At 43.2% G+C, this 20,493-nt stretch overlaps 1 protein-coding gene across 2 annotated transcripts; it reads right to left on the bottom strand.

Moving 5' to 3' along the window:
• Positions 1–1,845: 1,845 nt before the first annotated feature.
• On the bottom strand, positions 1,846–19,861 carry GJB7 (gap junction protein beta 7). 2 transcript variants are annotated; one of them, XM_075338418.1, is made up of 2 exons: positions 19,702–19,861; positions 1,846–4,285 (listed from the first exon to the last, which is right to left on the bottom strand). In XM_075338418.1, the coding sequence occupies exon 2, from the start codon at positions 4,263–4,265 to the stop codon at positions 3,522–3,524; it is 744 nt and encodes a 247-aa protein (XP_075194533.1). In that variant the 5' UTR covers positions 4,266–4,285; positions 19,702–19,861; the 3' UTR covers positions 1,846–3,521. The 2 variants fall into 2 exon arrangements, with proteins under 2 accessions (XP_075194533.1, XP_075194532.1); XM_075338417.1 differs by lacking the exon at positions 19,702–19,861 and adding an exon at positions 19,581–19,664.
• Positions 19,862–20,493: the final 632 nt, after the last annotated feature.

Below are 20,493 nucleotides of genomic sequence, written 5' to 3'. Positions count from 1 at the left end.
AGCTCACAGTGCCTTTACACATGCTGTTGTAAGATGAATTAATACACTCTTTCCATGTCACTGTTGTGTTCAGTAAATAGTATTTTTGGGGGGGTTTTTTGTACAATGCTTGGTACACAAGGGGCTGAACAGCCGCTCTGCATGCGGTATAGGAGGTGCTGACAGTGGTTCATCATCTGGACATCTGCTGGAGGGAGTAGGACCTGATTAGTTCTGCTATTCATGCAGAAAACTGAATTTGCTCTGTAACTGTATGACCCTGTATACGACATAACGAGATATCGATATAGATTTAAAGGGGTTGTCCGACATAACAAAACTTTTTGAGTTTAAGCTAATCTGTGCTGTATTGTCATATAAAACACCCCTACATTGTTATTTTTTGTTTTCTAAATTTTGTTCCTCTTTAATTATCCCTTTATTCTCTGCAGCTGTTTGTTTACATTCAGCACAAGCAAACTGACAACTTCCTGTGTCAAACGCAGTCAGAGCTGGCACCGCCCGGCCTCACTGTCCAGCCCCACCCCAGTGTCCAGCCTCGCCCCCTGCCCGCACATTCCCTGTCAGTATATTCTGCCCCAGCACTGACCTGTTATCACTACAGCATTGCAAATAACAGCCCCACATCGGGCTCTGCACCGCATACACACATCGGGCTCTGCACTCCACACACACATCAGGCTCTGCACCGCATACACACATCGGGCTCTGCACCGCATACACACATCGGGCTCTGCACCGCATACACACATCGGGCTCTGCACCACATACACACATCAGGCTCTGCACGCACACACTGCGCTCTGCACCAACCCCCCCATAGGGAACACATGTAGGGAGTACATACTCACCCGTCCTCGGTCCTCGCCGCTCCTGCACGTTCGCGCCCTGTCTGTGCTCTGGCCATATCAGCACAGTAGTGACGTCACCGCTGTGCTGAAGAGAGCACAGACAGCCGGGCAGTGATGAGAAGCGCAACGCTCCTTCTCATCAGCGCTTTCAAATGTACCGGCATCTGTGATCTGTGATGCCGGTATATTTGAATGTGTGATCCTGAGCAGGGGGCCTGGTGCTGGCGCTGACACCACGGCAGCCGCCCCCAGGTCACGGACCCCACAGAAGTGCAGGGGGACGTTGTGGGCAGAGTACGGGTTGCGGGGTAATGTGTGGGAGGGTGCAGGGAAGGGGATGGGGACTCCACGCACTGTACAGCCCAGCAGGGAGGCGACATGCTGTTTCCAGATTTGCATGTCAACATGGCCCTGCCCATGTTGACATGAAATGACTGGAAACCGCAAAATTGCGGCAGGAGCGGTCACATGACCACTCTGAGCCGGGGGAGAGGGGCTGACAGCAGGGCATGTAAGTGGTCTCTATCTACTTACCTGCCCCAATGTAGCCCAATAGGGTAATAATGAAAAAAACTCAAAATAAGCCGGATAACCCCTTTTAATATTTATAAAAATGAGGTCCGAATTTCCAAGTTATGGGATCTCACAATCCTCTGCGGATCAGATCCTCTGTTCTGTGAACTAAACAAACTTTGCCATTTCCTTTACTGAACAGTTACCAAACTGAAACCGCTCTGGTGATGTTAATATTCAGTAACTGGTCAGTAAAGGATGCAGCAAAGCTTGTTTAGTTTAAAGCGCAAGATCTTCACTATGAGAGATGTTGCGTAGGCTTTTGGGATTCTGCTCTGCATGCCAGAATCCCACAGCTTGGAAATAAAACCCAACTATTGCAAAAAAGTAAGGTCTTCTAAGCATTTTATTGATGGTTTTACTAATTAACATCTATCTGTGGGTGTCCATTGTTTTCTTTTTTTTCTTGATAAAAAAAAGCCACTGATTGATAGTCTCTGACTACACTATTTAAAGAGTACTTATTTTATTTGTGCATTCTGTAATCAGAGGAGTATTTGAAGGATAAAACAAACTCTGGTTTATGACAATGATAAAATTTTATTTAGAAAAACTTGAAAAAGTAGGGACCAAAAATATGAGGTAAGTAAACTATATATTGTAGGCTTGTTGCACACCCATAAATATTTACATTGTGGTTATGTACGAAGGATTGCACACATGGATTTGGAGCATTAATAGAAATAGCTAACCTCTCATCTGGTACCAGCCTTACCCCACAAAGGTTACATAAATGGTAGCTTGGGACTCTCACCCGTATGTTTGTCTCCATGTGAAAAGTCTCAATATTTATCTCCCAGGGTTTGAGTTAGATGGTTGTTTCAACACAATGGTATACTTTAAGTTGTTGAGTCCCCCTATTTTCTCTCTCAAGTGATTACTTGTCTCAAATGCTTCAAGGGATTCTCACCGTAATCAAAAAAGTGTGGACACTTTTTAGCTTTCAGCAACGAAGCCACATTCTCGGGGCCCACATGACATGATGACTAATTAGCGCCCGGCGTCTGTCTCCCAGCCTATGGACATTTGAGCAGGGTGTGAGCGCTGTGCTGACTTCCTGCTCACATTTCCAAAGGCGGGGTGAAGCAAGCCAACACTGATTGTGGGGCCCGTATGTCATAATGTCACGTGCGCCCCAGGAACGCGACTTTAGACATTGCTGGATCCGAAGCTGCACCAGAAATGGGAGTATGTGCTTATTCATTTTTGGGGGGGCGAACAAGGCTTCCCAAGTAGGGGACAACCCCTTTAAATGTTTCTTTCAGATTAATTTATTTGTCTCTTGCATGTAAATAAAACATTCCCACAACACATGTTTCTTCAGTGTCAAATAGCCGTCTGCTATATATTACACATGATTTAAATTCAAGAAAATTTAGAACCGCTTTAAGAATGTATGTAACATAATTGCATCATGACTCTAATAATCTGAACCTTCTAACTTCTAATTCCATATGACCACTACAAACACAAATGTTTACAGCCACAAATTATCTTCCATTAGAAACATTTTGAGCGTAAGAGAGTGTAGAGACAATCCATGTACCATATATTTTTGACTACAAGAACCACCTTACCATAAGGCGCACCCCAGATCTAGTCAGCAGTAAATAAGGAAACCTTTTTCCCATTAATGAGAACTTCCCTCGTGTAAAGTGGAGGGGTTAATTATCACTAATTTTATTGCACTAGGGTAGAATAGAGAGGTAATAAATCTATTGGTATTTTTCTGCAGTGTGTATTATACATATACAGCTTTGCTACACGCACATATAAAATACACAACTTTGCTACATGCTATTTTACATAAATAGCTCTGCTACACACACACTACATTACCACATCTTGCAGTTCATTCCAGGCATGTTACTGATCACATGATCTGAAGAGGCCTTGAGTTAATCGGATAAAAAGGTCCTTGAGCCACTCAGGATGTATGCAGCCTCTGTTCAGGTTCTCCATCACAAGAAGCTGCTTCTGGATTATAAGACGTGCACAATTTTTAGCAAGCCTTTTATATAATTAATAATAAAACATAGAATTATTATAGTGTTATTAAAAACAATGATGAGATGAACCCCTTAAGAGTTTTATTGTTTATTCGGTAGAATTGCTGGTGGATTGTTGCAGTGTCATATCCATAACCATATTTTGGTGTTGATTTTTACAGCCACACTCTGCTGAGCTCAGTTTTTCTGCATACCTTTTAAGAAAACATTTAGAAAAATATTTGAAGACAAGGTACACAAGCTCACAGAGGTTGAGTACAATACAAAGTCCTGATGTAATTACTACAAAGTACAGGAAAATCTTCTTCTCTGTAGGCTTAGAGATGTAGCAATCTACAAGGTTTGGGCAAGGATCAATGTCGCATTTCACTAGTCGTGGAACACTGAACCCCCCATATAATTTATAAAAAAGGATAAGAAAACCAAACTCAAAAACTGTTTTGAATACCAGGCTAATAACATATGTACAAAACAGACCCCCATCCATGCTTCCAGTGTTTTCATACAGCTTTTTGTTGTGTCTCTTCTCTCGACTTTCACGATAGGCCACATGAAGTACTACAAGAAGAGACGGTGTAGACACCATTATCAGCTGCAGAGCCCAAAGCCGAACTTGAGAAATAGGGAAAAAATGGTCGAAGCAGACATTTTCACACCCTGGTTGTTTGATGTTGCACTCAAACTCCTTCTGTTCATCTTTCCAAACATTTTCTGCTGCAACAACGTAGACTAGGAGCCGGAATATGAAGACCACGGACAGCCAGATTCTTCCAATACCAGTAGAATATTTATTAACACCACTGAGTATGTCTCGTAGAAAAGACCAGCTCATCTCTCTGCAAGGGAAGTGGTCTGAGGAAAGAAAATTATTTTAGTGTTAGATACAGAAATGCGTATTCTGATAATTTACAGTACCTATATTAGGATTGTGCCGCCTCTTGCTACAAGTCATTAAGTTTAAATGTGTTGGGTTTTTTTCCTGTATTTCTCAATTGTGTGCTTTAGGTTTTTCTTCTTAAGTTAGTAGCTAAAGTCTGGGTGCATAAAGATACAATCATACCACTATCAATCTAAAATTGTGTACCGCTTCATGCATATGATAGTATGGATTCACATTGTATATACAGTATCTAACACATCACCTATATCCTGCTACACATACTGTATGCATGACATTTACTTATAGCTAAGATAATGCTCGACTGAGGGACCGCGACATATGAGTTGCTTGTGTCAAAACAATGCAGACTCACTCACCCTTAATCAGTTTATGGCAGTTTTGGGATACATTGACCCTTAAGTCACAAAGGCAGTGTGGTTATTACTAACTGGGTGTGACCCAAATTTGTAAGGTCGATGAACTGTACAGAGAAACTTTGGCCTAATAAATTTGAGGCAGACTGCCAAAAACATATGCAAGTTTTGGGTCCATTAGAAAAATGGATAGTACTCGGGTGACATCTATGTGTCATCTGAGTGCTGTTCATTTCCTACTGTCTTAATTGGTATGAGAAAGTCAATTACAATTGAGAAATATGGAGGTCGTACTAATGGTAAAAATGAACACATAGACATAAGAATCAATCTATTTTTCCCATACTAAATAAAAAAAGCCTAAAAGCACCTCTCCAGCATGTCAGCATGGGTTTTTTTTTCCAGCTCTGGAGCGATGCTTTAAATTTGTCTCCTGCCCCTTGTCTTATATTCACCTGCCGTTGTCTTCTGTTTCCAGCATTGCTCCCTTCGGTCTCTGGCACTTTTTGACCTACTGCCACCTCCAGTGTTTCATGGGGTGAGGTGGAGGTCACTCCTTAATGAAAGTCTATCAGAGCCTCGTTCTGGCTCTCAGACTTTTATTGAGAGCTTGTGACTAAAGGTTAGTGGACCCGGGGAAGTTAGAGTTTGCCGGGTTCAGCGGCACTTTAATTAAAAGCTCGGGACCCGGACTTGACCTGAACCCCATGCAAGTCACTGATTGGGCATTCAGAGACTGCAAGCAGCTCTCACTGGGCTGAGTACCGAACGTACCCAATCACCCCAATGCTGGATTAAGTAATTAGTATACAAACAGCATCTGAACTCAGATATGGACTTTTTTAAAAGTCCATGTCCAAGACCCAGACACCCTCTGTTCGGTACGAACCCCAAACTTTACAGTATGGGTTTGCTCACCTCTACGTTTGACATGACTTCTGACTTTTGGCCAGTCAGAAGTTTGTAACAAAAACGGTTCCATGGGACTGTAGCGACACCTAAAAAGGTGAAAATGCCGGGGATCGTGTATAATACGGGGCAGCGCACTTGTGTTTAAAGATCCAGGGCAGCAATGAAGAAAAAAAAAACCCTGCTGAATGCTGGTTTGAGTTTAAATGGGTAATTTTTTTTTTTTAATACATCTGACCTGGCAAGCTTTTTTTTTTTTTTCCTTTTGTACGTTTAACATTCACCTTTATGACTTTGTTTTCTTTACCATGATAAGAATAACAAATTCTTAAATATAAATTGAATGTGTGTACCATCGGCTTAGACCAGTCGTCCAAATATCTAGATGTGTTATAAATAGTCAAAATGTTTCCACAAAAGTGCCCATCTTCTTGCCTTCACTGTCATATTAGGTGGACATGGCCTTTATTTTCGATACTGAAGATACTTTTGCAGGGAAATTTTATTCAAATATTGATGTCTCTGATGTAATAGAACTTTGTGTCAGAGCTAAATATGTAAACTATATATTTCGTCAGTTCTAACTAGATGTATTTTTTCTGCTTATAATATGGCTTTATATATGATACAAACATCCTGTAATTTCACAAATCAAATTTAAAATATAAATAAATGCCATATTTTCTTCTTTCTACTATTCTACTGCATCATGGCAAAACCCTATTCCTTTGCCTTTCATGGTTTTCCCTCTATTAGCCAGAAGGCTTGACATGACTGTATTATACAGTGTGTCCACCCATATCCTGTCCACCGCCATTAACTTGAGAACGGCGGCAGCTATAGGAATAGAAGTGTTGTCTAGGTATAGTAAAGTAGCCATGCGCTACGCAATGAAACCACCTATTGCGCCACCTGGTGGAAAACAACGGGGTTAGCATTTTTATCTCAAAAACGGAACGAGATAGAGAAAAAAAGTGAATTACAAAGTTGGCTGCATGGATTGGCCTCCACGCTCATCTGACCTGACCCCATTGGACTTCTGTGAGGTCACATCAAACAGCAGGTGTATGCGACTCCTCCACCAACATTGCAGGACCAATGACGAGGTATCACAGATGCTTGTGCAAACGTGTCACCTACCATATTGCACAACGTGCAGCAAGATACAGTATGTTGTCCAGATGTGCATTGCAGCTGACAGTGGCCACTTTGAGAATCAAAGTTAAATGAGCGCCATTTACTCGACCAGCATTCAATGTTTTTGGGGGGGGTCATGGGTTTCATATCATAGCATTTCTGCATGCAAGGTGTCGATTCGTATTGAATTGATGATGCCCTACAATTTTTAATTCACTGTTTTTCTCTATCTCGTTCCGTTTTCGAGATAAAAATGCTAACTCCGTTGTTTTCCACTAGGTGGTGGAATAGGTGGTTTCATTGCGTAACGCATGGCTACTTTACTATACCTAGACACCACTTCTATGCCTATAGCTGCTGCCGTTCTCAAGTTAATAGCGGTGGACAGGATATAGGTGGACAGTGACACGCTGTATAGCTAGCCATTCTTTTGAATGGGTTCAATGCAATACTTCTACAAGGACTTCAGCATTTTTGGATACATTACAGTAGATCACCATACTGGAGGGGAGTAGGTTTCAGTGGTTTATTTTTTAGGAAAAGATATTAAACTCATACTACTTTTTTACTAGACAAAAAAAAATGTAACTGCTCTTTCAGTTTAAAACATTGAAAACCAAATTGAAGATAATAATTTTCCATTGTTTGAGTGCATTTTTTTACATGCATTTCTATCAAGTTTTTTTCTGCTCTGGTATTTCTCACTTGGTATATCAAGTTTTAAAAAAAACTTGATATACCAAGCCGTGTGAGTTCCAAGCATTTTTAGTTAGTCTCCACTGTGAAAATTCATTAAATATGCCCTCCCTCTGAAGATGTATCTGACAATATTTAACTCCTTGACATAGCGCCATTAATTCTACAGCGTTTTGCAGACATCATCAGTGTCTCCATTGTGGCTCACAATCCATATTCCCTATCCGTACATCTTTGAAGTGTGGGAAGATACCGGAAAACCTGGAGGAAATGCACACCAACCCAGGGAGAACATACAAACGCCTAGCACAAGGATGCAAACCTGGTGAATGTCTCCTTCACTGTTCCCCATTATAGCTTCAGTCCTGGACTGGACTTTGTTCGACTCGGCAAGATGTCATTCATTGACGCTTCAAGGGGGGGGACACTGAAGGAAATGTTAATTGCGCCAAAAGAGTGTGTGATTATAGCATCCGAGGAACAAAGACCCTGCTAGACTAGGCCTGGCTAATTAGTGTAAAGGTGGTGTGATTACACCGGTGTTTGTGACGCACATCTGGCGTCGTTAGCGACATCGCAGCGTGTGACAGCTAGGAGCGACGATCAACGATCGCAAAAACGTCAAAAATCGATCATTGACACGTCGCTCCTTTTCATAATATCATTGGTGGTGCATGCCGCTGGTTGTTCATCGTTCCTGCGGCATCACACATCGCTGTGTGTGACACCGCAGGAACGACGAACATCTCCTAAAATGCGTCCACCGGCAATGAGGAAGGAAGGAGGTGGGCGGCATGTTCCGGCCGCTCATCTCCCCTCCTCTTCTATTGGGCGGCCGTTTTGTGACGTCGCTGTGACGCCGAACGCACCTCCCCCTTGAAGGAGGGATTGTTCGGCGGTCACAGCAACGTCGCTGAACAGGTATGTGCGTGTGACGCTGCTGTAGCGATATTGTTCGCTACGACAGCGATCACCAAATGTTGCACGGACGAGTGTGGGTGCTATCGCTCGCAACATCGCAGTGTGTAAAGCACCCTTAAGGAAAACTTAACAGTTGCCTTTAAAGTTTTGTATGCCCTCTACCTTTTTGCAATACTTGTGGACTACTGCTCCGCTCTTGTGAATCTATAATTCCCTACAAACCCTGAGAACTGTCGGTGCATGTTGGGTATAAGTAAGCTACTGCAGGTTGCTAGCTTCTGAACTACTTTTATAGACTATACAGTCTTCATTTCATCAAGATTGATGCTTTACATGGTCTCCATAAAGAGTACTCTGGTAAAGTGCACCAAGATCACGCACATGGTTCCTAATGACTTTGATGCCTCTCCCAGTTCCTCTGCGCCACTGTCTGCAAGAAATGAACACCAAAATGTAACCTTTTTTGTGTGGAAGAAAGCTTATGAAAAGTTTTTTGAAAGTTGGCGGAGCTGGCCGTGACTGGTGTAAAGACACCTAAATTTGACAAAAAACAAAATTAAAAACATCGATTTGCATGCAAAATATGTAAGATTTCCAGTCATTTAAAGCCAGAATACTGTTTGATGAATCAGTCATAGTATTCTAAACCAAAGTAATTCACACTACGTGAGTGATCACCATACAACAAATATTTTACTATACATTCTACCTAGAGAATACATCAGTGCATCATATAGAACACGCCTCAAGTAAACAGCATGCTCCTGACAACTTTACCTATTGTTATTGCTTGCTGAACATATATAACACTTTAATATGTTTTAAAGGCATTGTCTCAGCTTCTTAAATGCATAACATTTAGTTGCCTCTGCTAGCCATATTGAGAACTACACCGTGTCTGGTGTGAAATGTCAATCTTCAGGACTGCATCACTCCACAACACGTAGAAAGAATAGGAGCCCTGCGATTCTGAAGATGGAACGTTATACAAGAAACATAACCTGTCCACACGTTTTTACCCATGGATATTTTGATATGGCTTTCTGTATGCATAGCCCTAAATAAACATGATCCCTTTTCTTGTAGGGTTCTCATGTGCTATTCATGAGAAATCAAGTGTAGAACCATCTAAATGTCAGGCTCAAAGTGCAATAGTGGCAGGGAGTGATGAAGAGGGATGAAGCCAAGTGTATTGATGCGCCACCAAAATGCATCACGATAAAACTATAAACACTACATACAGTTAGGTCCAGAAATATTTGGACAGTGACACAATTTTCGCGCGTTGGGCTCTGCATGCCACCACATTGGATTTGAAATGAAACCTCTACAACAGAATTCAAGTGCAGATTGTAACGTTTAATTTGAAGGTTTGAACAAAAATATCTGATAGAAATTGTAGGAATTGTACACATTTCTTTACAAACACTCCACATTTTAAGGTCAAAAGTAATTGGACAAATAAACCAAACCCAAAAAAAAATATTTTATTTTCAATATTTTGTTGCGAATCCTTTAGAGGCAATCACTGCCTTAAGTCTGGAACCCATGGACATCACCAAACGCTGGGTTTCCTCCTTCTTAATGCTTTGCCAGGCCTTTAAAGGCCTTCAGGTCTTGCTTGTTTGTGGGTCTTTCCGTCTTAAGTCTGGATTTGAGCAAGTGAAATGCATGCTCAATTGGGTTAAGATCTGGTGATTGACTTGGCCATTGCAGAATGTTCCACTTTTTTGCACTCATGAACTCCTGGGTAGCTTTGGCTGTATGCTTGGGGTCATTGTCCATCTGTACTATGAAGCACCGTCCGATCAACTTTGTGGCATTTGGCTGAATCTGGGCTGAAAGTATATCCCGGTACACTTCAGAATTCATCCGGCTACTCTTGTCTGCTGTTATGTCATCAATAAACACAAGTGACCCAGTGCCATTGAAAGCCATGCATGCCCATGCCATCACGTTGCCTCCACCATGTTTTACAGAGGATGTGGTGTGCCTTGGATCATGTGCCGTTCCCTTTCTTCTCCAAACTTTTTTCTTCCCATCATTCTGGTACAGGTTGATCTTGGTCTCATCTGTCCATAGAATACTTTTCCAGAACTGAGCTGGCTTCATGAGGTGTTTTTCAGCAAATTTAACTCTGGCCTGTTTATTTTTGGAATTGATGAATGGTTTGCATCTAGATGTGAACCCTTTGTATTTACTTTCATGGAGTCTTCTCTTTACTGTTGACTTAGAGACAGATACACCTACTTCACTGAGAGTGTTCTGGACTTCAGTTGATGTTGTGAACGGGTTCTTCTTCACCAAAGAAAGTATGCGGCGATCATCCACCACTGTTGTCATCCATGGACGCCCAGGCCTTTTTGAGTTCCCAAGCTCACCAGTCAATTCCTTTTTTCTCAGAATGTACCCGACTGTTGATTTTGCTACTCCAAACATGTCTGCTATCTCTCTGATGGATTTTTTCTTTTTTTTCAGCCTCAGGATGTTCTGCTTCACCTCAATTGAGAGTTCCTTAGACCGCATGTTGTCTGGTCACAGCAACAGCTTCCAAATGCAAAACCACACACCTGTAATCAACCCCAGACCTTTTAACTACTTCATTGATTACAGGTTAACGAGGGAGACGCCTTCAGAGTTAATTGCAGCCCTTAGAGTCCCTTGTCCAATTACTTTTGGTCCCTTGAAAAAGAGGAGGCTATGCATTACAGAGCTATGATTCCTAAACCCTTTCTCCGATTTGGATGTGAAAACTCTCATATTGCAGCTGGGAGTGTGCACTTTCAGCCCATATTATATATATATATATATAATTGTATTTCTGAACATGTTTTTGTAAACAGCTAAAATAACAAAACTTGTGTCACTGTCCAAATATTTCTGGACCTAACTGTATGCATACTTCCCAACTTTTGAAGAAAGGAAAGCGGGACAAAGTCTTTGGAGCGCGCAGCACACCGCTGCAATTTTTTACCACACCCCTAGCCACACCCCTAGCCACACCCATTTGTCAGTAAGGGTCATTTAGCAGTTGCCCGGACTGTTCATTAATAGTCATAGCAGCCAGAAAAATAAAATGATATCTTGACATCTACAATCTGATGTCTTATTCCAGTGAAATCGACATCTTCATTTTTCTTAATATGTAAATTGGTTAATAAGATCTATGGGCCTTACAGAAATCCCTGAGATTCCACCTAAAAAATTAAAGAGGGCCAATACTAGTGTGAGACATGTAGTGACTCCTGATCTACATCTCACACTGGTAATGCCACCTTTCATTTAAAATAAGCTCTCTGGAGGCAGATACTCAGGGAGATCTGTGTCTGGCCCATAGATCTGAAGGCTATGTGCGCACGTAGCGTTCTGTCCCTGCAGAAATTTCTGCAGCGATTTGAACAGCACATGTGCACTTCAAATGGCTGCAGAAAAGTCCGTAATGAAAAGAAAAAGCCGATTTCATGTGCTCTGAGTGCAGCCCCTCCCATAGACAGAGCGGGGACTGCATGCAGAGTGCACGAAAGAAGTGACATGTCACGAAGCGCTGCGCTCTAATACGCCACGTGCGCACGTCTCCTGCATAATCTTCATAGATTATGCTGGTGACGCAGGACGCATGCAGTTACGCTGCGGTGCAGATCGCAGTGTAACCATGTAAACGCAACGTGCGCACATAGCCTAACAGTTCATTTATACAGTATATTAGGAAAAATGTGGATTTTTCTGGAATAAATTCACATTGCAGTTACAAAGGTATCATTTTATTCAGCTTCCTATAACCTACATTTAGGTGGGTTGATCCTACTGACAGATTCCCTTTAAAAAAAAAAAAAGCGCCAACACTGTAAATATCAATTCTTACAGGGATAGGACTTCAGTGCACACTGGGGTAAAGTTCTTTTCTGTGATAAAGCGCCCATTACACTGTCTGGGACATCTGAAAAAAAGACTGTATGGAGAAGAAAAGGTGAGCACTACAATCAGTCCTGTGTCTGCCAACATTAAAGCATCCAGAGACCATTCCTGTGTAGGGTTACTTTTTACCGAAGGTAGTGGGCTCACTCACACTATTGTGCCCAAGAATACTGCAATGAATAAAAAATGTTATCTAAATATTTTCCCACAGACAGGGAGGAGAGACCCAGTGTATAGTTCGGCCCCTGTGCATCAAGATGTAATTACCAGAAAACGTCAAATGTCGAGTATAGAAGAACCACAATGCATCCAACAACGCTGTGGCTTGGGCCATTTTGGACAAAGTTGATTCCCGATTGTCACTAGATCCATGATGTGGCACATAGTTTAAATCCTCTGGGTCAATATTGGTGGGATCCTCATCGTCCTCTGCATCATTCTGGGCATCCCAATAGACTAATTTCTGGATCAAGTCCGACCGAGTCTCAGCGTTCCAGTAGCTAATCTTTCACCTCTGGCACAGATCCTATAGCATCCATTTACTGCTGCGGTCGTAACTCCTCTCTGGTCCTTGTCCCATGGCTGAGCTGATGGAGTTGGACATGGCAGAGTCCAAAACCTGAATGCCTCCTTTATGGCCTGCTGGGTATGCTTATGTGCCTCCCTGGTTGTTGAGCCCTGGACAGTGTCCACGAACACCAGTCCGCTGCAGCTCCCCTGGGTAAACCAGGCTGAGTAGTATCCCACTGCTGCCACCAACTGTGGAGACACGGGGCTCAGTGGGTGCACTCGTCTGCTAAAACCCGCCGCCTTTAGAAAGACAGCGTGGCTCAGGGCTCATCCCAATTGAACTCCGGCCTCCTTAACCGTGGGTGTAACACTACTCAGACAACACAGGGTGAGGGAATCACAATAATTAGACTTTATTGGATCCCCAAACGAATAACGGCGCATAACACATAACCAGCAAAACACAAATGTAACAGGCAACAGTCTCACCCTTCCACTGGCTCACCAGATTTAGAATGTCCATGCCTTAGAGGTCCCAGGGCTATTTACTCCAATCCAGCAGCACCCCGCTTTTGGCGGGCACCCACCAAGAAAGGAATAATGCCAGATTTAGGAAGCTGTCTGAGGTCTGCAAAGTCTGTAGCAGGTGGCTGAACTGTCCCAACCTGAGTGTCCTCCTTAGGTAGTCCTGGTACGATGATATAATCCTGGCAGCCGGAGTCAAAATCCCTAGACTGTGGATATGGTCTCCAACCGGAACCGGAGTCCCTAGATTGAAGCCACAGGGTAACCTGATCCTCTAGTCCGCTCCTAAGACCTTAGACTGGATCCATCAGCATCCATCAACAACTACCTGGTGGCTTAAAGAAATCCCTTTTATAGCCACAGCCTTCCACTTGGATACACTGCGTCCTCATCGATTGGTTGGACAAGATCGCCTCTCCCATTGGATGAATCTCAAGCTGCATGGACAATGTTCATCCAAATGATGTCTACAGAAAGACTGAGGGTATACATGTAGTCTGGACTGCACAGACTAGACAATGACTACTAAGGTAATTATATTAGCAATACACAACTACAATATAATGATTACTGGAAGAGTCTGGAGAAACAATAGCTAAGCAAACATGAATTAGCACACAAAAGAACAATATGTCTGGCTGAATGTTAAGAAACTTTACCCATGAGAGGCATTGGGTGTCCATGTCGTCACATTCCTCCCCCTTCTTAATATTAGCCAGACATGATAGGCTTCCGATCATCCTTCTCCTCTTGACGGCATTGTCCTTTTTAATGGTGAGGTCAGCAACAGAGGCTCGCATCTATACACCTCCCCCTGATTACCTCCCCCAGGTTGAGCTGCCATATTGCGGACAAGCACTAAGGTGGGGTCCATGAGTTGGGCCTGCATACATTTCTTACTATCAATCTTCCCCCAGTCAAAAGCCACAGTGTGGTTAGGCTTACTCACGGTTCATGGCTCAGAAGTGGATGCTGGAGACTGGGAATGTGAATTATCCTTGGAAAAGATGTTAGAAAGATCCACATCAGGGTCCTGCTTGGCTTGGAAGTGGGTGATGGCTGCTTCAAATTGACTGGATAGTCCTTGTCCTAGGTCATTCTCCATAATGACTGGTGTGAGCAGGTAATCCCCAAACCCCACTTTCACTTCCCTCTGAGTGGTATCCGAAACAACAGGCTTGGTAGGGGCATCTATGAACCCCACTTCAACTTCCTCCTGGCTAGTCCCCGAAACAACAGGTGTGGGGAGACTGTCCATAAACTCCATATGGACCTCTTCCTGGTCAGACCCCAAAGTAACTGGTGTGGGGACGGTGTCCAAAAGCTCCACATCAGCCTTTCTCTGATCAGTCTCCACAATGACAGGTATAGGGAGACTGTTCACAAGTCCCACATCGATCGCTTCCTGGTTAGTTCCCAAAATACCAGGTGTGGGGAGGCTATCCACAAGCTCCACCTGCTTGGCTTGGAAGTGGGTGATGGCTGCTTCAAATTGACTGGATAGTCCTTGTCCTAGGTCATTCTCCATAATGACTGGTGTGAGCAGGTAATCCCCAAACCCCACTTTCACTTCCCTCTGAGTGGTATCCGAAACAACAGGCTTGGTAGGGGCATCTATGAACCCCACTTCAACTTCCTCCTGGCTAGTCCCCGAAACAACAGGTGTGGGGAGACTGTCCATAAACTCCATATGGACCTCTTCCTGGTCAGACCCCAAAGTAACTGGTGTGGGGACGGTGTCCAAAAGCTCCACATCAGCCTTTCTCTGATCAGTCTCCACAATGACAGGTATAGGGAGACTGTTCACAAGTCCCACATCGATCGCTTCCTGGTTAGTTCCCAAAATACCAGGTGTGGGGAGGCTATCCACAAGCTCCACCTCCACCTCTCCCTGGTCGGTCCTTAGGTTCAACTGCACACATGCCAGAGGGACGTCTGAGCGCTGGCCCTCAGCCAGGGAGATGGATAATTGGGAATCTGGTAAAGGGTATCTGGGGAAACAATAACTGGGCTTACCAGGGTAATGGAGGAACCAGTGTCTCGTAGTCCCTGGCTCTTGACCGGCTGAACTGGCAGATGGGCTCCAAGCATGCGGCCTCGGTTTTGGAGACAATCTTTATCTATATGTCCATGGTGCCCACATGTATAACAGCGCCATAGATTTGGCAAGTCACCGGCCCTGTTTGTAGTCCTTTGTTTTGGTGCAGCTTCTGCTTGGGTAGTGGCCCCATCCTTCTCGAGTGGCTGGTGCTAGCAGTACGGCAGCTGGAATCCCATAAACATATTCCAGAACCCAAGCCCTCTCTTCTCTTGAGGATCTAGGCCCCAATGCATCCAACAACGCTGTGGCCCAGTGTATAGTTCGGCCCCTGTGCATCAAGATGTAATTACCAGAAAACGTCAAATGTCGAGTATAGAAGAACCACAATGCATCCAACAACGCTGTGGCTTGGGCCATTTTGGACAAAGTTGATTCCCGATTGTCACTAGATCCATGATGTGGCACATAGTTTAAATCCTCTGGGTCAATATTGGTGGGATCCTCATCGTCCTCTGCATCATTCTGGGCATCCCAATAGACTAATTTCTGGATCAAGTCCGACCGAGTCTCAGCGTTCCAGTAGCTAATCTTTCACCTCTGGCACAGATCCTGTAGCATCCATTTACTGCTGCGGTCGTAACTCCTCTCTGGTCCTTGTCCCATGGCTGAGCTGATGGGGTTGGACATGGCAGAGTCCAAAACCTGAATGCCTCCTTTATGGCCTGCTGGGTATGCTTATGTGCCTCCCTGGTTGTTGAGCCCTGGACGGTGTCCACGAACACCAGTCCGCTGCAGCTCCCCTGGGTAAACCAGGCTGAGTAGTATCCCACTGCTGCCACCAATTGTGGAGACACTGGGCTCAGTGGGTGCTCTCATCCACTAAAACCCGCCGCCTTTAGAAAGACAGCATGGCTCAGGGCTCATCCCAACTGAACGCCGGCCTCCTTAACCGTGGGCGGAACACTACTCAGACAACATAGGGTGAGGGAATCACAATAATTAGACTTTATTGGATCCTCAAACAATTAACGGCACATAACCAGCAAAACACAAATGTAACAGGCAACAGAGTCTCACCCTTCCGCTGGCTCACCAGGGATTTAGAATGTCCATGCCTTAGAGGTCCCAGGGCTATTTACTGCAATCCAGCAGCACCCCGCTTTTGGCGGGCACCCACCGAGAAAGGAATAATGCCAGATTTAGGAAGCTGTCTGAGGTCTGCAAAGTCTGTAGCAGGTGACTGAACTGTCCCAACCTGAGTGTCCTCCTTAGGTAGTCCTGGTACGATGATATAATCCTGGCAGCCGGAGTCGAAATCCCTAGACTGTGGATATGGTCTCCAACCGGAACCGGAGTACCTAGATTGAAGCCACAGGGTAACCTGATCCTCTAGTCAGCTCCTAAGAGCTTAGACTGGATCCATCAGCATCCATCAACAACCACCTGGTGGCTTAAAGAAATCCCTTTTATAGCCACAGCCTTCCACTTGGATATACTGCGTCCTCATCGATTGGTTGGACAAGATCACCTCTCCCATTGGATGAATCTCAAGCTGCATGGACAATGTTCATCCAAATGATGTCTACAGAAATACTGAGGGTATACATGTAGTCTGGACTGCACAGACTAGACAAAGACTACTAAGGTAATTGCATTAGCAATACACAACTACAATACAATCATTACTGAAAGAGTCTGGAGAAACAATAGCCAAGCAAACATGAATTAGCACACAAAAGAACAATACGTCTGGCTGAATGTTAAGAAACTTTAACCCATGAGAGGCATTGGGTGTCCATGTCATCACAGGGCCTTTTTAGTCTTTTCTGATATTATGTGCTTTCTGTATATTTGATTAATAATGTCATTGGATTTATACAGCCTTGATGTTTACTATTATTTGTTTGCAACCGGATATAGGTTTTCCTAAGAATGGAACCAGCAGAAAAACATTAAGCTTCTTTGTTAGTATTCACTATCCGTATAGGGAGTAAAAGCACTTTAAACATAAGCTGCGTGGATGGAAAAGAGTCTCTTGCTGCATGGTAGTTCAATGAGGCTTCATTTCACCTCTGTACTTGGATCTCTTTCAAGTGGTAAAGACCGTTACAGTTTTGTATAACTTGAAAATGACACTGGTACGACGTTGAAACATGTAGTCTGAATAGAGGTACCCTCTTTGGACTGCCTTACAGCAAGAGACCCTTTTCCATTCATTTACCCTATCTTCAAAGTGCTTTTATTCCCTATACGATTAATTTTTACCTGGTGACTCCCCCCAACCAAAAGGCAGTAACAAGTACAAATTCAAACAGGCACCATACAATCCCCTAGATGCGGAACACCTTTTTACTTTTTTCTCTCTTCAAAAATAGGGGTCACCTGATGTGTGTGCTTTTCCATAGCGTCTTTCCACAATTTGTCAGTACTCAGACAGCAATCATTTTGTATTAGTGCTGTGGCTCTTACATCTTAGCAGTTAGCACCACTAGCTTCTCTGGACAGGCTCCAATCATGTATTAGTAAGTTTTAATTTATTGAATTTTTGGTCTAGGATCAAAAGTATGCACTATCTTACTACTCTGTGTGCTGTTCTCTGCATACTCTATGCTATATGAGAGACCTGAGAATACAGCAGTAATGGAGGATAGAGTGAGAGAATGGACTGGAATAGTGAGACAGTTGAGACACAAGGCGAAATAGTCAGTGTGGGCACCCACAGGCTGCCAGTTTCCTACCATTGCTTCACAGACTGGAAGGGCCATGTTCAGTCATTTGATTTCTCCATTTCTATAGTACCAGTACATTCCCAAATATCATATGAAGTTTGTCATAACAACGCTAAGATATCAGTAGTTATAGGGGTTGTCCAGGTTTGGCCCAAAAGTATCACGCACCCTGGCATTATTCTCTGGTGTCGGCAGGGAAATCGGGCAGTCATGTAACCACAAGTATATGTTATGCAGACTTCCGGCCACATTCCGACTAGACGTGCATGGCTTCACTCAACCACTTGTATTGAGCGATGCCACACATATGTAGTTGGAATGTGATCGGGAGAATGCGCATTGCATACTTATTATCACATTACCACCCCCTGCTGGCTCCAGCTCCGGAAAATCATGGCAGTGAGCGCTGTGAGAATTCACATAGGGTGACTGCAGACTTGTGTACCAAAGATGGACAACCCCTTTAAATACTTTGGAACTGAGACTTGATTTTCTTCCTTCTATTTCCATAAAATAGAAATGTATAAACATAAAACATCTTATTTCCTAATTCTTATTCAAATATGAATTGAATCACGTTAGCAGGCATATTCACACAGAATACCTCCCAGGGGGTACACCCACACCATTTCCATGGCAAGTGCAGCTGCCGAATGTAATTTTGACTGCCACAATAGTACTAGCGAGGAAAACCTGGCTGTACAAAGGCCTATGTGTTTTACCCCACCTTTTTACATAACTAAAATGAGTAGTTATATTTTAAGGAGGCTGCTCATACAGGCTTCCATGTCTGCTTTTATGGTCCTTTGTGAAATCACAGTCTCCGCTGGAGAGTTGTTCCCATTGGAATACAACTTCAGGCTGTTTTTGCAGAATCCAAGTTCTCATAGTAACAAGACATAGTTACATAGTTACTTAGGTTTAAAAAAGACCTAGGTCCATCTAGTTCAACCTTCCTCCACCAGTTCTACATTTTGTCCCTAAGTCACTTATAACCAGCAATGTTGTGTGTACTGAAGAAATCATCCAGCCCTTTTTTAAAAAGCTGTTATAGTATCTGCCATTACAACCTCTATCAGCAATAACCAATGACATAAGAAAAACCTCTGTATTGATAAATATGACTACTTTTTTTATTTTCCATTGCAATCTACATTTACATATTCATATAGAGCTAATCTAAACGCAACCTTGTCTAAATAGAAATGGACTGTAAATGATAAGGATGGTGTATCAAGCCCAAGAACATAAAATGCTCCTGGTCCCTCTGAAATAATATATATCATTAAAACAACCTCTATTTGTGTGGAGCTAATTACAAATATAAGGATTCTGTTTCCTCTATTACTGTTCTACTCTAGAGATACATTTGCAGAAGAGGTGCTTGTATAGAAAAGGATATCTACCTCTTGGAAGACATAAAATACATCAAATACAGAAAAAAAACCAGGCTAGAAGGAAAATAATGTAAGAAAATCCAGGAAAGTCTACTAATCAGCAGGGTACATGCCTTTGATGGTCATACGCTATAGACAGAGCACAGCCGCATCCTCTCGTCTTCGTGTCTGTTCCCTGAAAATATGAAACTAATTCCGCAAAGAGGAAAGCAAAACGGCGAGATAAAGACCTACCTGACGTGTGAGTGAAGACGGGGAGCCTACAGCATGCTCACAGCATAAAATATTCATAGCAAAGCCATTTCCTTTGTCTGTTACAAAGCGCTGTCACCAAGGGATGGCGAACAAGTGTAACCTGATCGTCTGTTGTGAGTATTAGTCAGGAGATCGCCTCTGCTGTTGTGAAAGAGCCGAAGAACCAGAGGAGGTTATAATAAGCATTGTATATTTACTATACAAATAAAAGCAGCACATTATAGACTTACCTCGGGCCCAATACCGGTTATATCCTACTGTGTATATGGACGCACCTATGTGTTATCTTTAAAATAGCTTCAGTGTTTTCATAAAAAGTGCCATCAATACATACGTCTCACCATGCATATATGGAGCTCTTACAGCCATCTTACTTCCAATACGTTCAGCAAAAAGCAGGTGCACGTGGATGGCAATTTGCAATCATACTTCATTTACTTTATTGTTAGCATTGCACAAATTACCTGTATATAGACACCATCACTGAAATATTGTCCATAGAGTCACAATATTAAAAGACCATGTGACCGGAGAATCAAGGTGTCAGACACGGCGTAGAGGTGACTCTAAGATGAGACAGGAAGTGATTAAAGAACACATTTAAAGGGCTTCTCCAAGATGGTCCCTGTTAGCAATTTCAAGCTACAACCCATTGTAGGCATTCATGAGAATGGCTTGCAGCCCAAAGAAAGGCAGCTGGCACGAGGGGTAGGCAAGAAGGCTACATTGAGGAGGATACAATTGGGGTAAGGGGGGAAACCTGACAGTGCT

The sequence above is a fragment of the Anomaloglossus baeobatrachus genome, chromosome 3, assembly GCF_048569485.1.
Source record: "Anomaloglossus baeobatrachus isolate aAnoBae1 chromosome 3, aAnoBae1.hap1, whole genome shotgun sequence".
NCBI lineage: Eukaryota > Metazoa > Chordata > Amphibia > Anura > Aromobatidae > Anomaloglossus > Anomaloglossus baeobatrachus.
This window is presented reverse-complemented; position numbering and strand designations above follow the sequence as displayed.